The following is a 27,053-nucleotide window of genomic DNA, read 5'->3' as shown; positions in this document are numbered from 1 at the left end:
GGGCAAGCACCCTGTACCTAAGAAAACAGAAAAAGATGGGGGTGTCATAGAACGTCGAGCTCACGTAAGCCAGAGCAGCTCAGATGCAGAGCGAGAAATGCTGGGAGACCTGCGTGTCAGAGCGTAGAAAATCCAGGTCTGGTGGAAGAAAGTTTGGTGGTGGTGTGCCCACAAAGCCGTTGTGGTGTGCAGTTCCCATCCCCCCCGTACAACGCCGCTGACGTCACCAGCGGGAGTAAGTCACTCTCGATCGGAGTCCCAGCACTAGTTATGCTTAAGACTAGCTCGAAGCACAGAAGAAATCTGCGTCGGAAAGTAAGCTGCAGAGCTACAAAGCAGACGAAAGAGAATCCAATGTCCACCAGGTACCAACACCATTTCCCCTGAACAAAGAATGTAATAGGGGGAACGGGAGTACCGGAATTGCAAGAGGGGCTCTATGTAAAGCAAATGAAACTCATACCAGTATTGGTGTGAAGGGAATTTGAAGTTAAGTTACCCAGACCACAGGAGGCCTATATGTTAGAATGACATTGACACAGCTGTTCCAACAAGGGGTGAGTTTTAGATGGATAATTTCACAGCCACCACATATACTAAATGATTTTTAAAAAATGGAGAATGTGTCTGGCAATTATGGCGACCCCCCCCCCCTCCACCATTTCCACATTCCCGATTTTTACCTAAGAAAATTGAAATCGTGTGGCACTTCAAGATCTATTTTTTGCCCACTTGAATGTTTAAGCCATGTCTCAGTCAAACACAACACGGTGGGTGTACACCTAGGACTAGCCTAGTACAAGATCAGATAAGACTTTAAAATATCTGAACTAGCTTGCTGTTGCTTGGCAACATTCTTTGGCGGGTTACTCATGGTTCTGTTACAACCCCCTTTTCTATGCTTTTGGGATTTTGCTCCATTTGTGTGTTGCTTGGCCGACTTGTCCATCTCTCTGCATCACTCTCCGTGAGATGGAGTTTAGTGTCGTTTCTGCTCCGTCTTTTTTCTCGATATATCTCTTGTACTGCCTCCCTTCTTGTCTCTGCATCCCCTGACTCCCCTTCCGTGGCTCTCGTGTTGATCTTCTGCTGGTAGCAGTTCTGTGCTGGTCTCTGTGCCTGACAAGAGTTCATGCTGTTTCTCCTTCCCCGCCTCATCTCCACCCTCCCCTCTCTGATAAACCTGTATCTGTTTAGCTTCTAAGCTCTAATATAAACGAGCGGCCTACCTGAATTCCTAGTGGGAACCTGTTCCCCACGATGGTCAAGGTTTTTTTCTGCCTGCTCTCTTGGAGCAATGGGGGATAGTAAAGGGCAAGTAGGTGTCAGCGAACACCATCTCTGAGACATTGCTCATTTATCCTGGCAACTAAAGTGTCTTCTTGCCTCTCCCAGGAATCCTGTGAAGAAACTATTTATCGATGTATTTATTTTATTGCTTATAATTCGCCACACGCCCGTAGGCCTCAGGGTGCACAAAAAGGACAAAAACACCACAAATACAACACCAAGAAGGAGAAGACCTAATCAAGGAATAGCTGACTGCGACGAGCAGCCGTTTAGTCTGGATTCATGGACCTAGGAAGTAGGCAGGCACAAGATGTGGAGAGGCCCATATGACACCAGCGTTTTAACTTCTTACTGAAGTACTGCCTGCCATTGAGGTTATGCCTACTTGAATCTTTATGGGGCGGTCCATCATTTTAAAGATCGATCGAAGTGGACTCTAAGCAGGCCCTTGTCTTCCATAATTCATGGTGTGCTCTTTGCAAGATATATATTCCATTTTGCCTACCACTTTAACCAAACCGTATTGCCACGCTCTTTGTACTCTACGGATGTCTGCATTGTTGCAGCTAGCATGGTCGTTGCAAAGATCATGCAGGCTTGTGTATGAACACTGGATGGCAGACAACTTGTAATATTTAACGTTGTTCATTCTCTTTCAGGATTCCCTGATCACAACTGTTGAATCGGATTCCAGGTACAGTATGTTTTCCCTTCACCATCACTGAGTAAAAGAATCCTGCTTCAGCTAAAGTGCCCTCGCTTTTGCTGTCCGCTGGCTCCTTATGCAATGTTAATATGTCAAGTCTCGGTGATGAGGCACTTAAGCCGTAGCTAATGTTCTACAGTAGGACTCATTTTGAGCCTTCCCAGGGGTAACTGAAGGGGGGGGGGGAGGTTGCATATGGGGTGGCCCGCGTTCTCGTGCACTACAGACTTTTAAAGCTAGATCTGTTCTGGGGCAGATAGCCTGATTTATGGCCTCTGAAGGAGCGCAAACCTCTTCTTGCGTCCACGCTTGCCCCTTAGTATAGCAATGGATTACCCAGCAGGGATTTAGTGCATATATTGGATAATGCAGAAGGCACTGTATGGGACACTGGTTTGTAACGGTCCCAAACCTGCTCTTCTAAAGATGTGTTTAATGAAAAACCCATGTTGGTCATGATCACGCATTACAATAGCTTAGCGGGTTAAGCGTTTCCTCCTCCTGTCTCTGGGATCTGCAGATTACATGTCCAAAGCCCAGCTGACTCAGCCCTTTGTCCTTCCAATTGATGGACATTGTCTAGCAATGAACTACGGTCATAGGAATAACTTTTATTTACAGTGCAGGCCTATGAAAGCGCAAACGCTGTGGTAGCTCTCATTGCATAGTGACAGCTTCACCCGTTTTCACGGTTTTATAGGAATTACATGTGCATTTCTCAAGCATTTGAACCAAATGGCCAGTTTCTTATATCGCTATTGTGATCATGTGCTTATATTGCTTTTGTATAGGATGTATTTTAATTAAAATCTCACACCATTGCCAGGTATTGCCATCAGTCTTCGCACATCCCCCAAACCCTGTGCTCCCACTAAGCCCTAGGAAATGCCTTGTTGCATAGCCCGGCCTCATTTTAGTATTGCCAGAGTAAAACTAGATTTCCACTATTCCCAGTCAGCATAGGGAGTGTGGGTTTTATTGTGATGACTGGGCATAATGTAGTCAGATACTTGTATACCCAGGGCCTATAGTTAGAACCGATTTCATCATTCCCTGTTATCAGAACATTCGATTTAATGTATTCCCAGTGTATCAGCGCCAAATTTCACTCTAATCTGGCCCTACTCTCGGAACTTGGAATAATGGACTCTAGCCCCACTGTGGTCACTGGGTAAAGTGAGGGCCTGGATTGGCGGGGGTAAGGGGGGTACGTCCAAAAGTGTATACTTAAATCCAGTAGCTTGGTGCGTTTAGATTAACTATTCCATAATGCAGGCATGTTCTCAGGCCCACCCCCTGAGAGCTCGTCTCAGAGCAGTATGGAGCCAGTCATGGGAGAGTACCTGAGCATTCTACACTTTGGCAGCTGAGCACACGTCCCTGGTCTCGCTGCCTTCAGTGCCAGAGCAGGGACGGGACTTTGGCACAGGTCCACTCTGTGCTCCTTGTACCCCGTTCACTGCGTGAACTCTGCTGCCTCAGACAGCAGGACCAAGCTGGGTGTCCAGGTAGGAGAATCGGGGGGGTCCTCCTACCTGCCACCTCAGCCCGCTGACATTTGCCGCAACACCAATGAGGTGGCTGGGGCATAGGGACAGCAAAGACGTCTTGCATCTCTGGGATCAAACCGAGTTTAGAGGAGCATGGTGAGGGAACGGGAGCCTCCTGCTTCGTGCTTCCTTTCACTACCGAGAAAACTCTGATGGGATATGGCAAGCTGCTTGGAACAGTGTACACTCTAGGGGAGCTGATTTATGATTTTCCCAGTGGGTTGGGGGTGGGTGCTCCCAAATATTCATAATGCTATAACTGGCCCCACCCAGTGGCAATCACGTTATAACTGGCCCCACTCAGAAGCAGTGACCATGGTATGAACCACCCCAGCAAGGGGAAAGGATTGTGGTATGATCAAACCCATGCAGGGGTAAGGGCCATTGTGCGACCTTCGCCCTCCATGGGCAATCGGGATGGGTTGGCTATTGCAAATCAACCCAATGGAGATAATCATGGTGTGCATGAACCCCCAGTGGACGGTCCATCCCCACAATGATGATAATTAAACCTGGCCCCACAGCAGGCGCAGCGATCATATTAGGAGCCAACCCCACTCAATGACAGTGATGATCATGTGATCCAGCCCGATGAAGGGCAATTATCACAAAGTGCTCAAGCTCGCCAAAGGTCATGATATGACTGACCCAGTGATCCTCTCCTTCTCAACAAAAGTGATCCCTGCAAGACCGATTTCCCAACCAACGCCAATAATCGTTTGACTAATCCTTTCATACACCCACAGGCAATGATGCAACTATGGCCAAACCAGTTTGAACATTCCCACCAAAGGCGTGGTCATGGTCTGACTGATCCCTCCAAGGGCAGTGATCATGTGACTCAATCAAATGAAGGGCAATTACCCAAGTATGGTCAAACGGACCCAACATCATGTGGCTGAAACGTGTTCTTCTGCACCTCAAGAGAAGATATACGGACATGACCGATCCTCAACCAAGGGCAATGACCAAAACATGACCAAACCATGGCTTTGCATCTGTGCCTAAATTTTCTTTTTTTTTTTTTTTTTTAAATCGTTTTGGCTAGGGTGTTCTCCAGCATGGGGTCTGGCATGGATTCACATGCTCATGAATATTCCCCGTCGTCAGGCCGGGAATCCTCGGTATAGAAAAAAAATCAGTATCAGTTTCGTTTCTGATCTGTCTTTCTTAGTAGTAACCAATCACTGGTCTCTGGGTCATACTGCCCCTAGCCAATGACTGCCCTCTCCCTAAGCCCCACCTCTGGCAGCCATCCTCAGATTTTTACCGCACGTTCAATTGTTGGGAGTCCTCGTGCTGCAGCTCTCGAGCTTTTGCTGCATTTTCGTGCTTTGTCAGGAGATTTTTCTCATTTTTCGGTTAAATAGAGCCTCAAGCTCCACCATTTCTACATCAGATCAACGGGGATCCGTTTCAGAGTTTTCTACACCCCTCAAGGGTGAAGATTTCGTCGAGTTACGCTTTTGGAGGATTCCAGAAGTTCTGAGGCCTACCCCGGACATGGCCCAGGAGAAAGGAAGCTTGACGCCCGGGAAGCTGTTCAGGACCTGCCTTGGATGCCAGCTTCAGAATGTTTTCAAGGAGGATGAGCATTCGTTATGCCTCTGTCTCCATGAGGACAAGATGCACACGGAGAAGGGCTGTGCGTTTTGTGGGAACATGTCGGAGCGGACCATGAAGGATCGCCACCTCCGTCTCGCCAACTGGCTGGAAGGGAAGAGCCCGTCGGGCGAAGAGAAGAAAAAAGTCAGAGCGGTCTTCTAAGTCCTGTGAGGGCGCCCCGGCGACGGGGGCCCAACAAAAGGCTAAGCACCGCGAGTCCACGGGCACCAGGAGCGCCGAACGGTCGGGCTCCTTGGCTGCCAGGCAGGGCGCATCCTCCCCAGCGCCATCAACCATGAGCCAAAGCTCTGGCTTGGGTAAGAGGAAGTCCGAGAACCCAGCGAAGCTTCTGGAGAGGCCCCGGTCGATCTCGAAGATTCCGGCAGAGGGGGAGCGAGGCTCGGACCCTCCCACCAAGGTGAAGGCCCCAGGCATACAGAAGGTGACGATGGCCTTAATTCACCCTGCTAAGACCTCGATTGAGGATGTCGCCGCGGCCCTGGCTCAGCCTGTGGAGGCTACACCAGTGGAGGTGACCTCAGGACCCAGAGTCTCCCTGCCAGCACGGAGGGAGTCGTCTTTCAGGCCCATTGAGAAGACCCCCACGAAGTCCTCGTTGGAAAAGGTGGGGGAGGGGCTGGTGGCCATCGTGGATACAGACACGACCTCTGAAGAAGAGCTCATGGAAGTCGTGGAAGAGGCCCAGCCCATCGGGAGGGATCCCGACGAGGGCGACGACGAGAGCGATGGTGTCGCCGACAAGGCTCCTCAAGAGCCCTCGCGCCCGTTGTTTCCGGCGCCGCAGGACACTTCGGCTGCCATTTTGTCAGCGATTCAGTCCTTCTGCTCGGAGATAAGGACAAGGTTGCCCCTCCCCCTGACAGAAGTACCTGAGCCAGACTCGACGGGGGAACTGGAGCCAGGACCTTCGGAAAGTCCACCGCATAAGAGGAGGAGGACACATCCTACACCACCTCTGCGGCCTGCTCTGCTTTCCCCCCCCCGGTCTACTACCCACGGGGAGGATACAGGCACGGACACGGCTACGACAGGTACAGATGACGACGGAGGCGACGACGGGACATGTCCCCCGTCGCCCCCTGCTCGGGCGTCCCCGCCTGACGAGATTGGATCCTTTCATGCCATGATTTCCAGGGCATCCAAGCTCTTTCAGCTCTGCCCAGAAAAACGGCGTGAGGCTAAGAGGAAGACGGTCCTCGCCGTACCGCTTCTTGATGACATCTGGGATGAGGGGCTCTCCCTCGTCAAGAACCCTGCCACGGCGCCGGCAAAGAGGGACCGGTACGAGAAAAAGTACCGGGTCCCCAACGCTGCCCTCTTGTGCCTTCGGGCGCAACCTACCCCGGATTCGGTCGTTTCGGCGGCGGCAAAGAAGAAAGCTGGGGGGCATCGGCCTCAACATCAACTTCCCTGCCGGACGGCGAGGGCAGGAAGCTGGACACGATGGGACGACTGATCATCTCATCCGCAGCGACGACGATCAAGGCGACCAACGCCCTGGCTATCGTAGCCGCTACGACAGGGAGTTGTGGTTCAAAATCGCCCCTCTGTTGGACTTCCTTCCGGACGCCAAAAGGGCTGAGGCCCTTGAAATCCTACAGGAGGGTGAGGTTGCTTCGGACCACGGCATCACGGTGGCAACGGACATCGCCGACACCGGTTTCCGTCAGTTGGGCAGCAGTGTTTGCTTGAGACGACGAGGATGGCTCAAGGCCACGGATTTCCGCCAGGATGTACAAACCAAGGTTTTGGACATGCCCTTCGACGGGAACAACCTGTTTGGGAAGGCGGTTGATGAGTCCCTTCAGGCCATCAAGACGGACAAAGAGACTGCCAGGGCACTGGGAGTGCTCCAACAACAACGGCCTTCCTTTCGGAGGTCCGGAGGCAGACAAGGGGCCTCCAAAGGATCCGGCAGTGGCTCCTCCACGTACCGCCAAGCGGCAAGATCTTTGTCCCAGGAAGCCTACAGGGGACACGGCAAGTCAGGTGGTGCCCGTCGTCGTCGACAGGGAGGTCAAGGAGGCAAGGCGGCCTCCAAACAAGATTGAACCGACGGTGGGGGCAGGCCCTGCCGAAGCACCCCAGTGGGAGGCCGGCTGGCAAGGTTCGTCAGCGTGTGTGCGTCCATCTCCACTGACCGTTGGGTGCTGGACGCCCTGGCCCAAGGGCACGCCCTCGAGTTTCAGAAGAAGTGCCCTCGCGTTCCACCCATGGCCAGGAAGGAAAATCACGTCCCTCAACTACTGTTGGAAGTAAGGGCGATGCTCAAGAAGAGTGCCATCGTGCTCGTCCCAAAGAGGCTTCGGGGCTCCGGAGTTTACTCAAGGTACTTCCTCGTAAAAAAGAAGACCGGAGGATGGCGCCCCATCCTGGACCTGCGACGACTGAACAAGTACATTAAGGCACAGAAGTTCCGTATGGTCACCCTCCAGCACGTGCTGGGACAGCTGGAGGAGGGCGATTTCCTGTAGTCGTTGGACTTGGAGGATGCATACTTCCACATCCCCATTCTAAAAAGACACCGAAAGTTCCTCAGGTTCGTGGTCCAAGGGCGGCACTACCAGTTCAAGGCCCTCCCGTTGGGATTGAAGTCGGCACCCAGGGTGTTCACCAAGTGCCTCGCACCGGTGGCGGCGCGGCTGCGCCTACAGGGGATCCACGTCTACCCCTACCTGGCTCATCTGGGCAAGGACATGGGAGCTCGCCGTGGAGCACACTGCGAAGACCGTCCAGCTGCTCATGGACCTGGGATTCTCCATCAACTTTCCAAAATCCCACCTGGTTCCGTTGCAAATCGCCCTGTTTCTGGGAGCCAAGCTCGACACAGTGGCGCGGCTGGCCTCGCTGTCAGAGGAAAGGACCAGGCCCATTCTGGGCAAGGTGCAGCGTCTGCTGGCCACGGACATGGCCAGGGTAAGATCTATCAAATCCCTCCTCGGGATGATGTCCTCCTGCATTTATCTGGTGCGCCTTTGCAGGCTTCGGATGCGCCCCTTACAAGAGTTCCTCGACGCCCGCTGGGTCCAGTCGACGGGCAGCTTCCAGGACAGGATCCCTCTCAACGAGACGTTCCGTCAGGTGATCCAGTGGTGGGGTACCTGCTCCCATCTGTCGGCGGGCACGGACTTTCAGACCCCAGCTCACCAGGTGACGACGGACGCCTCCCTGGAAGGTTGGGGAGCGCACTCCCGAGATCTTCACGCGAGAGGCCTTTGGCTCCCGAAGGAGAAGTCCCTCCATATCAACATCTTGGAGCTCCGTGCAGTGTTCTGGGCCCTTAAAGAAGTCCCACTTGACGCCAACTCAGTGGCTCCAGTACATCGGAGCAGTGCTCGACACGTCCCCGGGGTAGTGTTTCCCTCCCCGGGTGAGGGCTCATCACATTCTGCAGATGATGCACAAGTTTCAACATGCCCAGAGTTTCCCGGCGTTCGAGTTCTTGAGGTTGCTCGGCCTCATGGCATCCTGTATCCTTCTGGTGCCAGAAGCCAGGTTGCGGATGAGATCTCTGCAATGGGCCCTCAAGATGCAGTGCTCACAGTACTCCGGCAGGATGTCGGACCCCGTTCAGGTGTCGCCCCAGACCTTCTAAGGTGGGCTGTCGAAGGCAATCTGATGAAGGGGGCTCCATTTTGGCTACCCTGGCCAGAGGTGACGATCGTGACGGACGCATCCCTCACGGGATGGGGAGCTCATGCCAACAAGTTGACAGTCAGCGGTCGGAGGACAGACTCCATATCAATCTGTTGGAGCTGAGGGCCGTCAGGCTTGCCCTGAAGGCTTTTCTGCCGACTGTGCGAGGAAAGAATGTCCTGATTCTGATGGACAACACAGTGGCCATGCACTACCTCAACAAAAAGGGGGGGGGGGGGGCAGGGTCACTTCCTCTGTGCAGGGTGGTGATGCAGCTCTGGTTCTGGGCCATCCAGTAAGAATTTTCGATCTCGGCAGTTCATCTGGCCGGAGACGAAAACGAGACAGCGGACGCTCTGAGCAGGCAGAGCGTGATCTCTCATGAGTGGGAGCTGGCTCAGGAGATTTTCCTGGAGATCTTTGCCCTTTGGGGGACCCCACAAGTGGATCTCTTCACCTCCAGTGTCAACCGGAAATGCGAAAGGTTTTGCTCGTGGGAATTTCCTCCCAAGAGGAGCCTTGGGGGACGCGTTCGTGGTGGATTAGGTCCTTCCCACTGCTGTACGTGTTTCCTCCAGTCCCCGTCATCCTGCAAGTGCTGCAGAGGTTAAGGAGATTCAGTTCCCGGATGATCCTCATTGCTCCGGCATGGGCTCGCAGAACGTGGTACTCGGACCTTCTCGACTTGTCCATCTGCCCTCCATGCCGTCTTCCCTACCGAGACGATCTGCTTTCACGGGAGGGGGGGGTCTGGTTCTCCATCCAGAGGTCAGGTCCCTCAACCTTCACGCTTGGCTTCTGAAAGGTTGAGGTATAAGGATTGGGACCTCCCTGAAGACGTGATGGAGGTGTTTCTTTCAGCCAGACGGCTGGCAACAAAATCCCTGTGCCGTTGCCGTTGGAGAAGGTTCTGGGACTGGTGCAGGGTTAAGAATGTGGATCCTTTTTCATGTGACTTTCCTGTGGTTCTGTCTTTTTTGCTTTCTTTAGCCAACAAGGGCCTGCAAGTGGGTACCATTAAAGGTTACCTGGTGGTGCTGTCTATATTTAAGCGCTTGTCTGAGGAGTGTTCTTATTTTAAAATTCCTTTGATTTCTCAGTTTCTGAAAGGGCTCACTAATGTGTTTCCACCGTCACCTTTCCAGGTGCCCGTTTGGGATTTGAACCTTGTTCTAAAATTCCTAATGGGGGCTCCATTTGAGCCTTTACATTCTTGTCCTTTGAGATTGTTAACCCTTAAAACTGTATTTTTAGTTGCGGTTACTTCCACTCGCAGAGTGAGTGAGTGAGTTGCAGGCACTTTCTGTTAAGCCACCCTTCACGGTGTTTCATAAGGACAGGGATGTCCTTAGGGTCCGTCCTTCCTTTCTTCCGAAGTGGTGTCGGAATTTCATTTAAGCCAGAAGGTCATTCTTCCGGCATTTTATCCTCCTCCGCACCCTGTTACTTTCTTACCTGGTAACATTCTTTCGATGGGATGGTCCGACGACGTATTCCATATCGCTCCCTCACTACCTGCCCCGCTACAGAATTTCTTATGCGATTGCAGCTTACGTTTCCGCCAAGCTTTCTGTGGTCATACTGGCAGAAGATTGGTGCCACACGTTCCTGGGAAAAACTATAACTGAGGCTATGGGCGTCGTGCGTCCTACTTATAACATCCAGTGACGTTGGCTCGACAGAGGCCCTCGAGGACAGTGTATCGACGTCATTGACGCAGGACACAGATGCCGAAGATTTTCCAAAGCAGCACAGCTGTGGTGATTACCTGTCATAGATATAGAATACGTCGTCGGACCATCCCATCGAAAGAACGTTACCAGGTAAGAAAGTAACTTGTTCTTCTTGACAACAATTTAACTTCTCCTTGTCTACTTTCTATCCCTTGTCTGTTAGAATAGTCATTCATCGGATAGAGTCCTGCCTGCACTCATACTCTGTGGTGCTGCAAATCAATATGTCATCTATTTACTTTATCACCGCGCTTTTGAGATCAGTATTGTCTAGCTCCATCTGTAGGACTCTGTTAAAAATCGATGGATACTCACAGTACCCTTGAGGCAGCCTAGTATGTCTTAGTCTCTTTTGGCGAAACATAAATGAAGTCAAGTCTTAGGAGTCCTTGTGCAACGGGATCAAGAAAACACATTTTTCAAATCGATCACTGTGAAATATCGAGCTTCCACTGGAATACTACACAATATTGTCACCAGTTTAGGAACTAAAGGAAACTCGGCATCTACAATCTGGTTAAGAGATCTAATATCCTGGATAAATCTCCATGACCCCCCCCCCTTTAGATTCCTTAATCGGATACACTGCGGTATTACACAGTGACTCTGATGGCACCAGTATCCCCTTATTAATGAATGCTGAAATAGTCTGAAATATACCTTCATCGGTTCCATGTGTTAATAGCCCCGTAAAAATATCGCCATAAAAAATATTGCCATATTTGTGTGGTGATATTAAGGCATGGAACCTGTGGGGTAAACCCCGAAACCCATGCATTATTTTTAAAGGAGCGGGGGACACCCCAAAAATGATCCCCCCCCTAAAAATATTGCCTATGGCCTTTCCAGACGACCATATATACAGCGATATTTTTGGTGGGGATAATATGTAGTGATACCCCTTCATCAGCTACTCGAGACATGGGGTACTGTTTTGCTCGAGGTAAAATCGCTCCTGGCTTAAGCTTTATTTTAACCTCCTCTATCCTGTCCAACAAACGTATGTCATAAGGGCCTGCGGTCCATAAGGCACTTGGTACCTTTTCAAGATCCTCTTGAAAGAATGCTGGTCATTAGCACATTATCGCCATTCGCTGTGGGACTTCCCTTTTCTTATCCAGTATGTAATGCTCATGAAGAACACTACTTCATCATCAGTTCGATCTTCACATATCGTCATCAGTTATGTCAGTCAATCTGTACCCTTCCTCAAGAGATATCATTGTTCTCCACGGCCTACCCTCATCGTCTACTCCTTCAGGCATTGCCATTTCCCTTTGTACTATGGCTGCTTCCAACTCTATAGGAATAGTCTGTCCACCCTCCTCATCCATAGGTATTCGTTGTCTAAACAGAAATTCATCAGGTATACTCACAATTTTTGCCACCAAGCCACGGCAGTAAAATGCTTACTCCATTTAGAAAAATCTTTGGATCTACCGGAACGCCTCGCAGAGCCACTTGCCCTGTGGACGCCAGTATAAACTCGCCCATGTTTAAATTGCGTATTGCTCGATTCCTTGATTGGTAAATGAAATCATCCTGTTCAGTTTCATCATTAAATCTCTTCCCAAAATATTAACCAATGTTTGTCATGAATATAACAAAGGAACAGGTTCGTCACATTCCCCTATGGAGACTGGTAATTTATCAGTAAAAGGAACTCGACTCGTAGCTCCAGAGAACCCTTGAGCATTCATGGAAATACCTGGCATTGGATATTTTCATTCTCATATACACGAACGCGTTGCTCCAGTGTCTACAAGAAAAGAAAAGGATTTGACTCCTGTCATCACATCAACCATTTGTTCCTCTTGGGGGGTGGGGGGGTCTGGTGTCACAGATAGTACTGAACACATCAAGTCACCCTGTGAGCTGTCCTATTGTGGATACAAGCTCATCCTAATCCCTGTGAAAGGATTTCCTCCTACCACAGTGACACCTCCTATTCTGGTGTCAATATTTGTCCTGTGTTTGCATATTGTTGTGTCTGCATAGGGGCTTTTTTGCGACTGCCCTTGTGGCGGATTCATTTGTACTTTTTCCTTCTGTTGTACCTGTTGTACTTGCGGTGCTTGTCACTGATAAGATGTGTGATCTTGGGCAAAGGCCTCTGTAGACTGTGTGCCATATGGTGGAGGATAAGCTGTCCTCCCTCTGGGGGAACTCTTCTGTTAATTCCTCCTTGATTATATCCTCCCTGAGTACTCTGGTTCTCATTCTGTATATTTTGAAACCCACCTTGGTTATTCTGAAATCCCCCTCCGCTTCCTCTTTAACCCTCGTGGCATAAACCCATATCCACCTTGGTCCATCGGGCATTAATTATTTGCCTGTGATGCACCCATTGCTTCCTGCATTCCCAAACCCTCTCTGCTTGTCAGAACTGCCCCTTCTATGGTATTGAAAAATAATTCTGAATTAACTTAGCTTCCGCGATTATTATTTTTTTTCTCATTTTTTTTCTTAATACCCGACAATGATGTACTATTGTCAATTGTATCTCAGTCCATGGCTTTGCTTCCATCCCTACTTGTTTCTTCATCTGCCTGTGTACTGGCTCAGGCAACCCCTGACCTAAAATATGATAAAATAATCCACTGTCTTTTCCCACGGCTCGCGAGTTTCAAGCTGCCATTTCTCCTGAATATCCTGAATGTAAGCAATAGGGTCTTCATCTTCCTTCATTTTACGTGTCATAATTGCACCCAACATACAGTATTCTAGAGCCCTCCAAACGTCTGCTCTACAATTATTAAATGGCGCACCCTCATGTGCTTTGTTCTGTGCAGTCAACTTGAATATCCCGCACTCCTCCATATGTCATCCGCCCTGTCTCCAACAATAGCTGCTAGGAGACCTTTTATGTCCCCTATGGCCAGCGTATTTCCTCCTGTCATGGGCTGTAATTCGTATGTCCCAGCGCCCGAAGTCAAACTTGGGTGTTTGCATTTTAAATTGTTTTTGTCCATTTGTGGCCATGGAATGTATTGCGGTCTTGCTCTCCTTTTCTCTAATAAGGGAAACTGTGGAAACCCCATCCCATAGTCAGATCCCTCTATTGGTCTATCCATGGCATGGATAATCATCCCTGTCTGTCCGTCTGCCTGTCGGTAATGACCTTAACCTCCTTAACATTTGGTGGAGACTCTCCCTTCTCACTATGTGATCGTCCTCTGGATGCTCAGGATATGCTATGGGATCTTGCGTTTTATCTTTAGTATGTTCCAGATCTTACCATCTCACTTCCTTCAGGGGCGCACACTCTCCCTCCTTCTGCCCTAAGCACAGACTATCTTTTCTCGTTTGACACGTCTAGTGTAACTATCATCCCCCCTCACCCTTGTCTAAGTTCAGTCTGCTCAAAGACTATGTTCGACGTTCATCACTGAACAAGTTTTCCTCCTCACCTCGTGATTGAGGTACTGGGAAACGATCACCATTCCCTCGAGCTACATACTTGCTACCTCGTCTTAACTGTTGATAGGATCGATAAGGTCTTTCTCCAATGCTTTCCACATCAAATCTTTCTTCTAGCGCTACTCTAGATACTGCTGGCGTTACTTCCCATATCGGAGGAATCTCTTCCACTCTGTTCCATTGTATTTCTGTGCTCAGCCTCATTTGTTCTTTACGAATGAGACTGGCAACAGCTTGCTGTTTCCTTTTTCTTTCTATTTCTTCATCTACTTTACTTTGCTTTTGCGCATCCCTTCTAATTCTTTCTTCCTCTTGCCTTTGTTCTTCTCCTCTTCACTTCTTACTCCTTCCCATCTTTCCTCTTCTTCCCTTCGTCTTTGTAATCTTTTGTCCCTTAGTCTTCGTGCTTTCTCCTTCTTTCTTTCCTTTCTGACCCTTTCTTCTCTCGCTCTTTGTCTATTATTGTGCTTTCTTTGTTCTTCTGCCCGTTCTTCTATTTTCTCTTGCTCTTCCCGATATGTTCTTGTCAGTCCCTGCTTTTTCTTTTCTGCTCATCTTCTTTTATTCTCTTCTCTCACTCCTTATCTTTTCTTTCTTGTTCATCCAAATCTTCTCTTTGCCTTACTTCCTCAATACCTTTCCCATCTATCTTGAGTAATATCTGTCCTCCCATCCATTCGTTCTGCATGAGCGCTACCTTGTCAGCCTTATCCTTTTCTCCTTTCCATCTCTTAATCTCCCTGTCTATTTCTGTCAACAAATTCGACCGCTCACTCGTTTCTTCCTTGTCTTGTATGATCTTATAAATATCTTCCTTTCTTGTATTCTCTTCCGGACTATCATCACTACTGTAAGCAGGGGTTCATATATCGGATTACTGTACCCTGCCGCTGCTTTCAATTCCTTTAAAGGATATACTCCTATCTCTTCCATAGTAACACCCTTTGCCTCAAGCAAGGTAAGGGGGGGGGGCTGAGGGCTCAACTCCTTCTCCCTTAAGCTGGTTAAGCATCCACTGCTCAGGTGGAGGGTCTTTTCTTTTCTCTTGATACATCTTCCAAAGCTCTAAAATCGCATGCAAGTATGTGGTCATGTGTTAAAATACTGCTCTTGACAATGATCCCCCTTGTGGCCACAGCATGAACATTTTATCTGCTGTGCCCTTTACTCATTCTGCACTGTACTGTTTGAGCTTGGGCATATGCTTTGGCAGTGTCTTGCATAGGTGGATGAGAAGAGCATCCCCCATAAAAAGTCTAATTTGACTGTCGATACTTACCATACTGTTAAATAAACCTTATACCTTGGCTTAAATCGCCACTTTTCAATGTTTTAAAACAACAATGAGCAAGCACCATCAAACGCTGCTCAATCCTCTTATTTCAATAGCCTAGCTATTCTCTTGATTGGCGTATCTATTCTCTTGATTGGCACCAATCGCTTTGCTATAACTCAATCACTGCTCCTCAATTTTGTCAATTGTTCACAATCTCTATCGCTCTTCAATAGTTTACTCAACAACCAACATTCAGATTGGTCAAACATTACACATTATAAACACTGATCACCTCTTCCCTTATTTTTTTTTTTTTTTTACTCTTTACAGGGTTTGAGACATCACCTGATGTAATCCTGATTACACGTTTTATATTTCACTCTAACCACATTGGGATTTGAAATGTCGCCTCCTGATTCCCTTGAATCAGGAACCTGTAGGTGCTCTCTCTCTACAATTATTTCCTGTTACTTAAAATTAATACAATCCCATCCCCTTATTTGCCATTCCCCTTGGTCTACTCACCATTCGTTAATCGATTTGAGACCTTTGATATGGACACCTCCAATCCAACCACTTTGCCTTCTGTCCGCAGAGCGCCCATGGAAATCGGGCAGGGAGGGGGACCTGCCCACCATCTGTTTTTCTTACAAGTTTATTTCTATACAGCCGCTCCCTACAGGAAACTCTACGATCTTCCAGCTAATGGCAGAGGATTCCCGATCGTCCGAAACTCTGATGACAAACTAGTTTGTATCTTTTTGAACCATCCGCACCACTACCAAGTGAGCTTATTGCCCTTTAGGAACGTACATGCAATGGATGGGTTCACAGAATAACTCAGATTCCAAATAACCAAACCAACTCAGGAAGATGGCAAAGTACTGTTTAATTTTCTATTATCTAAAACAGGGAGTTACAATGAACATCAAGGGACGTACGCTCGATTTCTCTCAACAATCTTTTCATAAAAACAAGATTATATACCCAAAATACGTCAGAGGTGATGTCATACTATGTGGCAAATCGTGAAAAACCGACTGGGAATAGGGTTACGGGGAACTTCCAAGTACACATTATATAGGAACTAGGATTGTAACTGGCTGCCCACTGTCAGGTGGACAATATATGCCTACCTCTAAAACATGTCCTTTTCAAAAACATTAAGTACACCGTTTCTCATTGGTCTTCAAACTATAAGCTCCTTTGTTATATGAACCACTACAATTGGTTGGCATGCTTATGCCATGCCTGGAACATTTGGTTAATTTAGCTGCACGTAACCTCAGACCTACGTGCAAGGAGATGGGGCCTGACTCTACCTCTCTACTCAATTAGCCCAGCATCGATCATCACCCAAGCATTCTGCCATGAAGATTGTCTTTGAACTTGGCCTTGCAAAGTATCCTTGTCTCTCAGAATGCATGGGAGTGCGGGCACTCATTATCGTTGTTCTATGACTCCAAGTTCGACTCTATTTTCATCCTTGGCTCACGTGACAGGAGACCATGATTTGGTCCATTTTGCAGTTTTAAATGTCTTAAATTAATACAACTTGGCACTCTTGGTGTTCTTTCTTTGCACCTTAACAAGAGATGATTCATCCTTCGCACATTCACTCTTTTACAGAATAGATAGCTGACCTTGGCTGCTTCAGTCTTGACTTCAGGCCAGACAACCTCCCTGTGCAGCTTCACTATTCAGCTTATTCTTACAGCGACACAATTTTCACTTTCTTCATGGGTCCTGGCTTATAAATTTGTGATACCGATATGCAGCTTCTATACAGTGGCGGCTTTGCCTGCATTCTATGCACTACACATAGTCAGCTTCTATGATGAGTTAGTCTACCTTGCATTTCATCGTCTGTACAAGTATAGAACGGTTGGTTCTTTGAAGCACTTTGTGCATGTGTAATCTTCATATTACACATGCTCCAAAAATCAGGTGGAACCGGCTTCCCTATCATGGCAGCTAAATTATGGAACACGCTTCCTAATGAGCTTGGAGCTGAACCTTCCTTTCTAAGATTCAAACACCTTACCAAAACCTGGTTGACCGCCCAGACCTCTAGCTCTGGGTTCATTGCTTAACTGGTACATAGCCGTACCCATGTATATACAATCTGCTTGTCCTTCATTGCTATTAGTATACCTGTTAATTCTGTACTATACCTGTAAACTTTGATTGCTCTATTCTGTCTTACTTGTGTTGTAACTAAGTGATGCGCCCGGTTGCCCCTGGGTCTGGTGCTCTATACAAATAAATAAATATTTAAAAGTTCACTTGACTCTTATTTCGTCATTAGTTTCTGTAGGATCCATACATTCTCTTCAGCCAGTATCCTGAGGCGTTGTTCATATTCTCTTATGTCACAGACTTCTTTCCTTGTTTCTTTTCTCATATTCCTTCAGTGAGTTCCTCCCTCAGATTGGTGTCCGTTCAGGGATAGATTAGGTATGGTTGTCTCAATGGGTATGTTCTTTCGAATATATGCTGCGATATTGGCACAACTGCTGGTGTCAAACACGGCACGATCTCAGGCTTCCAACATATGGGAGGTAAGGGGGCAGGGTTTCCTGCAGAAGCATGCAGCTGCTCCTCTACAACCACATCATCGTTCTTTCATTTGGGATGACACGGTTTCCTGCTCCTGGTATATTTTTCCCTTCTTGACTAAATTCTGACCTAATACCCCACTCTCCGACTGTCTTTATTTTTGGTTTGTTAGTGGACATTTTGAACCCTTTTTGTAAGAATACTCCTCCTGCTGACAGGAGGACATTCACCCCTAAATGTGACTGAAGCCCAATTTACACTATGTTCGTAATATTATCATACGGAAAGTGGATTTAGTCAGTGTCATAGGTTGAGAAGAAATACAGATCTGGAACTTCTTTCACCAGCATCAAAATCGATTGTCTATTTAGAATTATTTGGTCTCCTGTGTTGGACAGACATTCCATCCAGATGTGAGGACAAAGAAAGAAAGAGTTTGAAAAATCTTCCTTGCTAGCTGTAACTTCATCTCCATTAGGCTCTTCCCTTCCACGTGCATTTACCTTTCCCTGTAATGGAGGCCCTTTCTACGCAATGCTCACCTCTGGGGTATTGAGAGTCTTTGTCAAATTTGCCTGGGCGAGGGCTTGCAGATTGATGGACAAAGGGCTCCGTGATGTCTGTTTCAGTAGTCAAGCTTGTCTTGGATTTATTCTTCGCCATTAAAAAAAATGTTAGAAATTGGAGCCCATCTTTCTACTGGCAATTTGAATTTATTCAAAGGGCCGCTTTTTTATTGTACTTGTCGGGGATCTAGTTGCCTCCAATCAACCCGAGTCTGCACATTGGCTCTGAACTTCATATCTTTATGTTGAAAGGCAGCCTTTCTCTTACTGCCCACAGTTAAATTGGACTCTATCCACATAAAAAAACACCTCTTGCTCTATCTCACGCTCCTGGGTTTGCACATGTTCATGTGTTGCCAGATCTAAACAGTTTATTCCATCTCAGCTTTCCTTTAGTAGATTCTGTTTGTTTATAGCTTGTTTGCCTCTTTGATCATTAGACCTTTCTCCTGTTTTATTCCAAATCCAGTCTTTCTCAACTCTTATTTCCTCTGATAGGTCCTTGTTCTTCATGTACTTTCTTGAGCCCTTACATTTTTTTCATGCTTTCTTGGTTTTCTTTTTTTTCTTTTTCTTCCTGTTTCCAGCTGGGGCAACTTAATGGTTTGTCCTTTCCACTGCGTCTAAACGTGGACGGACCCCTCTAAATCTAAACCTTCCGGCAGCGGCACAGCATCTAGATGTCCAATATCCGATCGATAGACTCGCGAGGCCACAACAGCCCAAGCCATATCGCCCTTCATTTCCTTATCCGGAGTCTTCCCCAATGGGATCTCCAAGATTTCACCAGCTGCATCTAGCTGCTCTTCTTATGTTTGTAGTAAATTGAGTTGTTACCAAGTGATGGTGCACTTCAATCGTGTTAGAAAGTTTTTCTACTTTCTGATTCAAAGCCTCTGTTGAAGGCACTATTTTCATTTGATGTAAATCACTCCTACTTTGTTTTCCCAACGTGTCTACTATAAGCTCCAGCCCAAGTTTTAAATGTTTAGTTTGGGTACCGTTCATCAGGAGTGTCTCCTATGTTTTCATCAAGGTTGACAAACGAGCTCAGCACCACATTTAATGCTGATAACGTTGGAGCTGTCAACTTTATTCTACCATCAGTTACTGTGTTTCATATAACCCTCCACCACCAGAATTGACCTGTGCTTTCATTGAGTCGAACGTTAAATGTTCTGCTAATATGGAGGCCGGATCGCCCACAAGGTCTATCCCGGCCTCACCCATGGATTTGATTTCACTCGGGTCAATTGTGAGGGATTTACAACCTTCACAGATGTCCTGTTCTCTTTCTACAAAGAGGAGAGCATCCAGGATACTTCTATTTGACACTCCCAATTAGTAAGTCCAAATTATCCTCTCTCCTCAAATTGTTATCCGTTCTAGACCTGCTTCCCAACTTTTTCTTAGTCTTTCATGTTTCTCTGTGATTTACTTCCAGATGTAGATGTTTCTACTTTTGTACCTAATGGAAAGGCAGGTCGGAAATGGAGGTCATTATGTACTTGGGTTTTAATTTCGCATGTGTAAGCTTTAATATATTTTTAGCTGGCAAGACTAGGCGGGCCATTGCCCCTTTTTCCATAGTTAATGCTGAATCTGCTCTTAATCTTATTAGGATTAATCTCCACTGCCACAGCTCCTTTGGGAGTTGACACTGAACTAAGTGGATGTTTACTCCTATTTAGACTATTGAGGGGGGTCAACTTGCTTCCCGCTATTTGCTCAGAGTGCTTTTGATGTTGATAATGTTGCTGTTTTGTCATGAAGGAAAATACTGTCTCTCATTCTAGTTGTTCCTTCTTTTTCAATGAGGAGATCAACACTCCAATCTCGGGTACCACTCTCTCCGCCCACCTCCGGAGGGGGAATCAATGAAGGGGCGGGGCTGGGGCTTTGGAGTCCAGACGCAGCGCCTTATTATTCAGCGCATTGTTGGTACTTACTGGCACGCCCAATGAGTTTTCCAGTTGATGTTTAGCGACCACGATTTCCATAACTCCCAAACCACACAACTGGGAGTTTTTCATTCGTTTAACACTGTGGTCCCACTGCTTACCACTACGCAGACATGCAACAGTGGTTTCTGACTGTATCAGTGTAGGCTTAATTAATGCAAGTGTGGCGATATTACAGACAGCCATGCCATAACACACAGTCTGGACGAAAAAGGGGTCTCAAAGGTGCAAACCTGCACCCACAGTCGCCCTCACTCTGCCCATGCCAGCGGCAAGATGATCTATGTTTACTCAGTCCTGTAATGTTTAAATGCCTAAATCCCTGGAATGGCTGCAATTCTATCGGTTTACTTTATGTTCCTGAGTTCTCCAATCCATGCAACATAAACTATTGTATAAAGCAAAGCAGGTTTACTGTACCAGCAGCGCAGGTCACAAGGCTAGCGAGTAGCTAGAGTGTCAAGAACTTAGCGGCCCACTCGGCCACTGAACCGTCACTTGCGCCCACTTTCACGTGAGCGGGCAAGCGCTTCAGCGCACTGCGGGCTGTTCAAATACACTTTACGCTGCTGCCAGGTGTCAAAGTTAGATGCCTGCACATCGTCCTTGCACGATATCAGGAATCCAGGAGCCCTTTCTGCCGAACCGTCACTTGCGTTCACGTAGTTGAACTGTACTTTTGATCAACATAAGTGTGCTAGTGAAAATAAAAGCATATAAAGTGCGCAAATTTGTGCACAAGTCTTAGTTCTCCACTAAACATGCATGTTATGTTTTTAGGGTGCCAACCTATCCTCCTTTCTAGTTTAAAAGGGGGCAGGTGCGGGATGTAATGATGATTTAGATAAGCTCCATTAACTAATCTACAAGTGACAAATTCCAGTGCATTGTGGGTTTCCTGTTAATGTCATACGATCCCGGTTATGTGACGCCCGTGATGCAGCCATGAGAAGGCAAGAGGTTATTTAAATTGTGTGAATCTATTTCGGAAATGTAGCTGCATAACTTGTGCTACAGCTTCCTGTAGCAAAGATGCATTCTGAAGCTTGAGGATAGAATTGAGTGGAGTTAACTAGCTTTTTAAAGGGATGGGTGCTTTGCAGGTTTTTCCATCGAGGGAGAATTCATAGAATCTTTTACTACGAATTTCGTTGCAAATGTATGTGGGGGTGAGGGTAATAAGAGGTAGGGGGACGTGGGGGTCTGCCAAAGAGGTGGGGGAATGTTGGAGCTTGCACCTTATACATTTGCGGTAAAATTTCCTACAAAAAGAAAAAGGAAGAATTCTCCCTCGATACCGAAATTGGATAGAACCTTTTAAAATGCAAGCTCCAGTGGGCATTAATCTGGTTCTTCCAGTCTTTATACCTAAAGTTTCCTGGGTGGTAAATAATTCGGTGCAGCTTAGTGAGGAAGAGGCGTTTAGCATTACAAGAACAACGAAAATATTCATACTGAGAAGAAGACAATGAAAAATGATTTCTTTTTAAAAAATTGATCTTGTGTTGGATGCCTGATTTCAGTTTCAGTGTCTTGAGTTTTGTGGTTTCTCTCTTTTGCTTCGCCTTTTGAGTCTTGTGTGCCGCTAAGGGAAAAACATCATGGTGAGCATCTTACAAATCAACAATAAATCATGTCTAACTCGTTAATGTTCTTTGTTACTTTTGTTCCTGCCTAGTTGGTGGACAAACTGGGTGATACCTGCCTTATCAGCCATCACAGTGGTCTTCATGTATCGTTTGTACATGGGTGAAGAGTAAGTCGAGAACATTTCTCCAGAGCGCCAAGGATCTCCGCCAGAGAAAAATACCCGTTAATGAAAATACAGGTCTCTTGCTAGAGCCACGTTTACAGGAAACCACAGCCAGAAATTGAAATGTTCTGATTTATATGTAATTTTCTGACTCTGCCGCTTCTTACAATGACCGCCTCTCATGTTATTAAATGACTATTTTTGTATTTTATTTTTGGGATTTTTTTAAAATCCTGAAACAAACCCTGCTCTTGCCTGCGACTCCATTACCCTCTACCTTGCAAACACTTTGCAAAGCCACACTCTAGGAAATGGAACATTAAACAAATACATTTGGCAATGTTTTTACAGCAGGCATGTGAGGGCCATCCCAACCCTTAGTACCATTATTCCTTTGCAAGTCTCATAACTAAAGCCTGCAATGGATAGCAAAAAGCTGTTGCAACCCTGTGGACATTTAAAGTAATGGAAACCTAAACAATCCCTGTGCCTATTATTCTGATACCTCAGCTGGTGTTGTGCTGCTTTGATAAGACTGCATCGTTGAGTGAAGGGGTGTGGATAGTGGACTGCATTAGAGTGGTAAGGGGACTAATCATGCATTTCAAAGGTAATCTACCCAAACTATTATTGGTGTATCCTTCAGGAAAGCAGTGCAACCCTTGTCTTGTGTATGTCTGTCTAAGCCAGATTTCCTTGAACTTCCAGTGACGTGTACTGCATCTTACGTTCTGTGCTGTGGAGTTGTTTTTCAGTGTATCGGGGACTCTGGGTATGACCGTGTCCATTGGAAGGTGGGGTGCTTCAAATTTCAGTAAAAAGAAGAACTGGTCTGCAATTCATGAATATGTTTCTTAAAAGCTGCCTTCATAAATGTGTCCATATATATATATATATATATGTACATCTTATGATTTCCTGTACCACATTTTGCCTTTGTGCATGCAAAGAATGTCTTTTACAAGTTAGAGTATTTAATCAACAGAAGAGCGACTGGTATTTGTGGAACTAGCACGTTCCCAGAAGACATTTGCAGCATGTTTTTATTTTTTTACATTTTTACATGAAGGACATTTTTTTAAGGCAATGTCACTAAATGGACCAACTGTGATCAGGTCTGAGCAACCAGTTAAGCAATATTGGCATTGGCCAGTCGGCAACTACCAGAGGACACTGTCACAGCAAGTAGATCATTTTTCTAATCTCACTGTGACTCTTGCACCTTTACAGGGTTTAATGTCCTACCTCTCCAGTTGGAGACCATTGTTTGAAATATAGTGTCCTCCAGGTTACCTCAGTAAACCTTTGTAGCTTAGCTGCACTGTGTGCTATAAATCGTTAACTTTACATTGGAAGCACACTCACTAATATGTCCTTGTTAAATTTTACAATAGTCTTGTGATGCACTTTCCTCCCTCTCCTTGGCCCTCTGATTTTACCCCTCTACTCCATATGTTTGTGAATAAAATCACTGACTGTGTAATGATGCCACATTGTCTGTGATGTATCTGGTTGCCAGTTCCTATGTATAAAATGATACACTATTAATTGAAGCATAAGCCTACTACGGCAGAAAGGATATTTAATAAGCTGGGGAATCCCACTTAAGGTCTCTAAAGAATGTAATCACTGAGGCTTTTGTGTCCTGTTGAACACATCTAATTTTTATCCTTTAGTACAGTGTAAAACAAAGCTAGTTTTAATAGATTTTTATACAGTGTAATTAATCATGTAATGCACGTGTTCCTAATAAAATCACAATTGTAACTGTGTGTTCTTTTCCTCCAGTTTGAGAAGTGACTGTTTTACATATCACATGATTATCATGAAAAATGTGTGTCCCCTTGTTCCTTTGCCGTTGTCTTCCACCTCTGCTGTACCTATCTTTTATTTCACAAAGAACATAATTTGAACATTCTCCATGGGCTTTTATGATTTTCTTATTCGTTTTATAGTGTTATTTTCCTGCAATGCCTCATTGGACAGGCCAATGAAGTGTGTTTTTAGTAATAATTGCCTGAAGTTTCTCTGTCTTTGACATTTACTGGCCAAGACTAATCTTCTTCCTAACATTGTTACTACTCCTCATGCTTAAAATGCTGCAGTCATTCTTAAACACTGTGATCAAATGTTGCTCCGAAGGATTAAAAGTCATGAAACTGAGAGGAAGAGCCCTCAAAAGCACTGAAGTGATTCCAGGACCTTTGTTGTCTAGTTGGCTTGCCTAATCCATGACTGAGCATTTAGGCAAGCCCTCCAAAGGGCCCAAAAATGGAAGATCCAGGCTTGCATCTCCGTTTACCAAGGAACTAAATATTTTCCAAGGTGACTCTGGGACCCTTAATCCTTCTGAATAACTGTCCTGCAACTCTGTCTAATGCTGCATTCCTATCTCTGGTGCTCAAGTCAACCCGCTCAGATCTACTTTGACCAGCTTCCATTTTGGGATTCATGAAGCCCAAGTGTCTTTCTCTCAGTGACATAAGCCTAATACACTGCTGCAGGGAGTCGGGGGACTGGTTCTGTGCTGCTCTAGTCTTCTGTAGGCCAAATCTGTTACTGTTGGTCAGACAACAGTGCTATGCCACAGATGCCTGGGATAATAACATAAGCAGGGTAATTGGGGCAATACAAGTCCCATATATGATGTGCCAGTAGTAAATAAAAGGTAGAAGAAGGTTTCCACAAGAAGTAATAATGAGATGTACATATTGGCATGTTGCACAAATACATATTTTGTATAAAAGTGTTGACATGAATTCAGACTAATTTAAGACCGCTTTTCATATCGCATATGGCCTGTAGTCATTAAAAATGTTCTTTACACAGACACAATAATTTAACATAAAATGTAATGATGCATACAAAGTGTGCATAAGTGTTTTTAGGTCCTGCAGATAAGCCAACGACCAGGAAATGGTGTGTTTCCTTCTCTGGCAGATCGGCCAACCACAAAGCTGTCCGCTAGGAGCCTGTTGGACTTGACACCATTAGGTGTCATCTGATAGCAGCCTTTTAACCTTACATGGTTAAGTGTTAACTGATAAGGATTCAAGAACAGGAAATTGACAACAGATGTGAAGAGAAGCATCTTTCACATTCGCAAAGTCAAGGCCAATAGGGTACAACGGAAAACACTTGGTAACAAGTGAGAGAGATAGCCTGCAGAAGCATACGATGCTGTGATGTTGCAGAACTTCACAGATGTCATCGGGTACAGTGAAGGCATTTCCTAACTGGTCCAGATATCCCACTTTGCGATGCAAAAAACCATCTAACGTAGTTTGACATAGGAGTTCTACCTCGAACGAACAAAGTGACACGCTAGCTCTCTCACTGGTCCAAACAGCAGATATGATAAACCCACACATGCAGGGCTGCCATGGTACTTGGTAGATATATAGCCCAGCACAAGGAAAAGGGTAAGAAGGTAGCCCAGCAGAAATGCCAGTCCATATCAACCCCAGAAGAAGCTGTTTCATTTGAAGCACACTCCGCTCTAAACGCGAGTGACTGGTGGATGCTTGCTGGGTGCATGGAGACTGAAGGAGTATAGTATAGCATAGCTTAATAAGAGATCAAGTTTACCCATGCTTTTAAACTAAACCACCACTTGTTCTATTACTTACACATTCAAACACGCTCTTTGCCCACATGGCAATCTTGTTCATAGGTGTTATGTTATCTACTTTTGCTTTAGCTTGTTAAATGAGAATAAGAACCTTAGCGGGGTCATATTAAATGCATTAACATGATAACTCTTTTTGTCAAGTGTATAATTCAGAGTAGTAACTCAGATTCCAAGAACTTTATAATTCCTGACTGTATATGTTTAATCATGATGATGAGCACATGAATGTAGGCATACCTGTCTTTTAGCGCTGAGACACCATCTAGGGTGAGTTTTTACATGAAGGACGGATGAACAGGGGTCTGTTTTCACAGCCCCAAACGAAGTGGAGATGAGAGGCTTGTGGGCATGCCTAATTATAGGCAATCAAGACAGGTGGCACTCCAGATAGATGGGATTTCTTAGAGATGACCGTAGCATTGCTAATAACCTCATGCCCCAGTCACGATAAACGGGCCAGGCAAAAATATTTTTTCTAAAAAGCTTTTTTAACAATAATAAGGTTAGGTGGTTACAGAAGATGGGGGGGGGGGGGGGGTGGGGGAGACAGGCAGCCATGCTGTGAGGACACTGAACTCACGGTCTCCTGCCTGATCCATTGAATTGTATGCTTATAACTGCTTACTATTAATGCCAGACATCAGATATGTGCACTGGAATGGTGGGGGCACAGAACCGCTGGTGTGCCATTGTGTAGAGTCCCCACCCGGCGCTGGAAAAGCGCATACTGAGCAGCTAGTTGTGGAGGGCAAGATGGCGGCCGCTGCATCGGGCATAACCGTGGGAGGTCCTGGTGCGCCTGACAAGCAGAAGAAATAGCCGTGCTGGAGGTCCCCTGCTCGCTGGCACACTTGAGGCGGGGAAGCTGAGTGAGCACCTGCAAGGTGCACTGGAGCGGGAGAGATGCCCGGAACGGCAGCAACGCACAAGGGGAGGGATGCCTGCCCCCCTGCATCTGCTGGAGTGCATGCAGAGGACCGGTGGTGGCGAATTAGAGGTGCCATACTGGGGATCGGCCGGCTAACATTGTCGCAGGTTGTAAGAGGGATCCTACATTGCCGTGGACCCCCCTGGTACCAGACACACCATGTTGCACATTCGCTGAGGTGCCTGAGGGCGCATCGTCCACAGCGGGTACAATCCCAATAGTGCATGACCTATGCAAGCACCAATGAGAGGCTGGGTTTGCACTGGGTGTCCGTAACTGCCTGCTGGCTGTGCGCAGTGAACCCTGCCCAAAGAACTATGTTGAGGGGACAAGATTGGAAGAGTGTGGTCAGTGGAGGGGACAAAACCCTTGGGAGACCATCATGGTTTATTGAAGCGCATTTGGACACCAGCGGAAC

The 27,053-nt window shown here is 46.6% G+C and overlaps 1 protein-coding gene across 1 annotated transcript in view; it reads left to right on the top strand.

The window, feature by feature from the left end:
• Positions 1-23,843, top strand: part of CYB5A (cytochrome b5 type A) — a 270,502-nt gene extending 246,659 nt beyond the window's left edge. The window contains exons 4-5 of the mRNA XM_069620711.1: positions 1,950-1,984; positions 22,002-23,843. Coding sequence (XP_069476812.1) covers positions 1,950-1,984; positions 22,002-22,083 — 117 coding nt within the window. The 3' untranslated portion in view covers positions 22,084-23,843. The remainder of the gene's footprint in view (positions 1-1,949; positions 1,985-22,001) is intronic.
• The last annotated feature ends 3,210 nt before the right edge of the window (positions 23,844-27,053 follow it).

This window comes from Ambystoma mexicanum, chromosome 5q, assembly GCF_040938575.1.
Source record: "Ambystoma mexicanum isolate Mex_15411 chromosome 5q, UKY_AmexF1_1, whole genome shotgun sequence".
NCBI classification, from domain to species: Eukaryota; Metazoa; Chordata; class Amphibia; order Caudata; family Ambystomatidae; genus Ambystoma; species Ambystoma mexicanum.
This window is presented reverse-complemented; position numbering and strand designations above follow the sequence as displayed.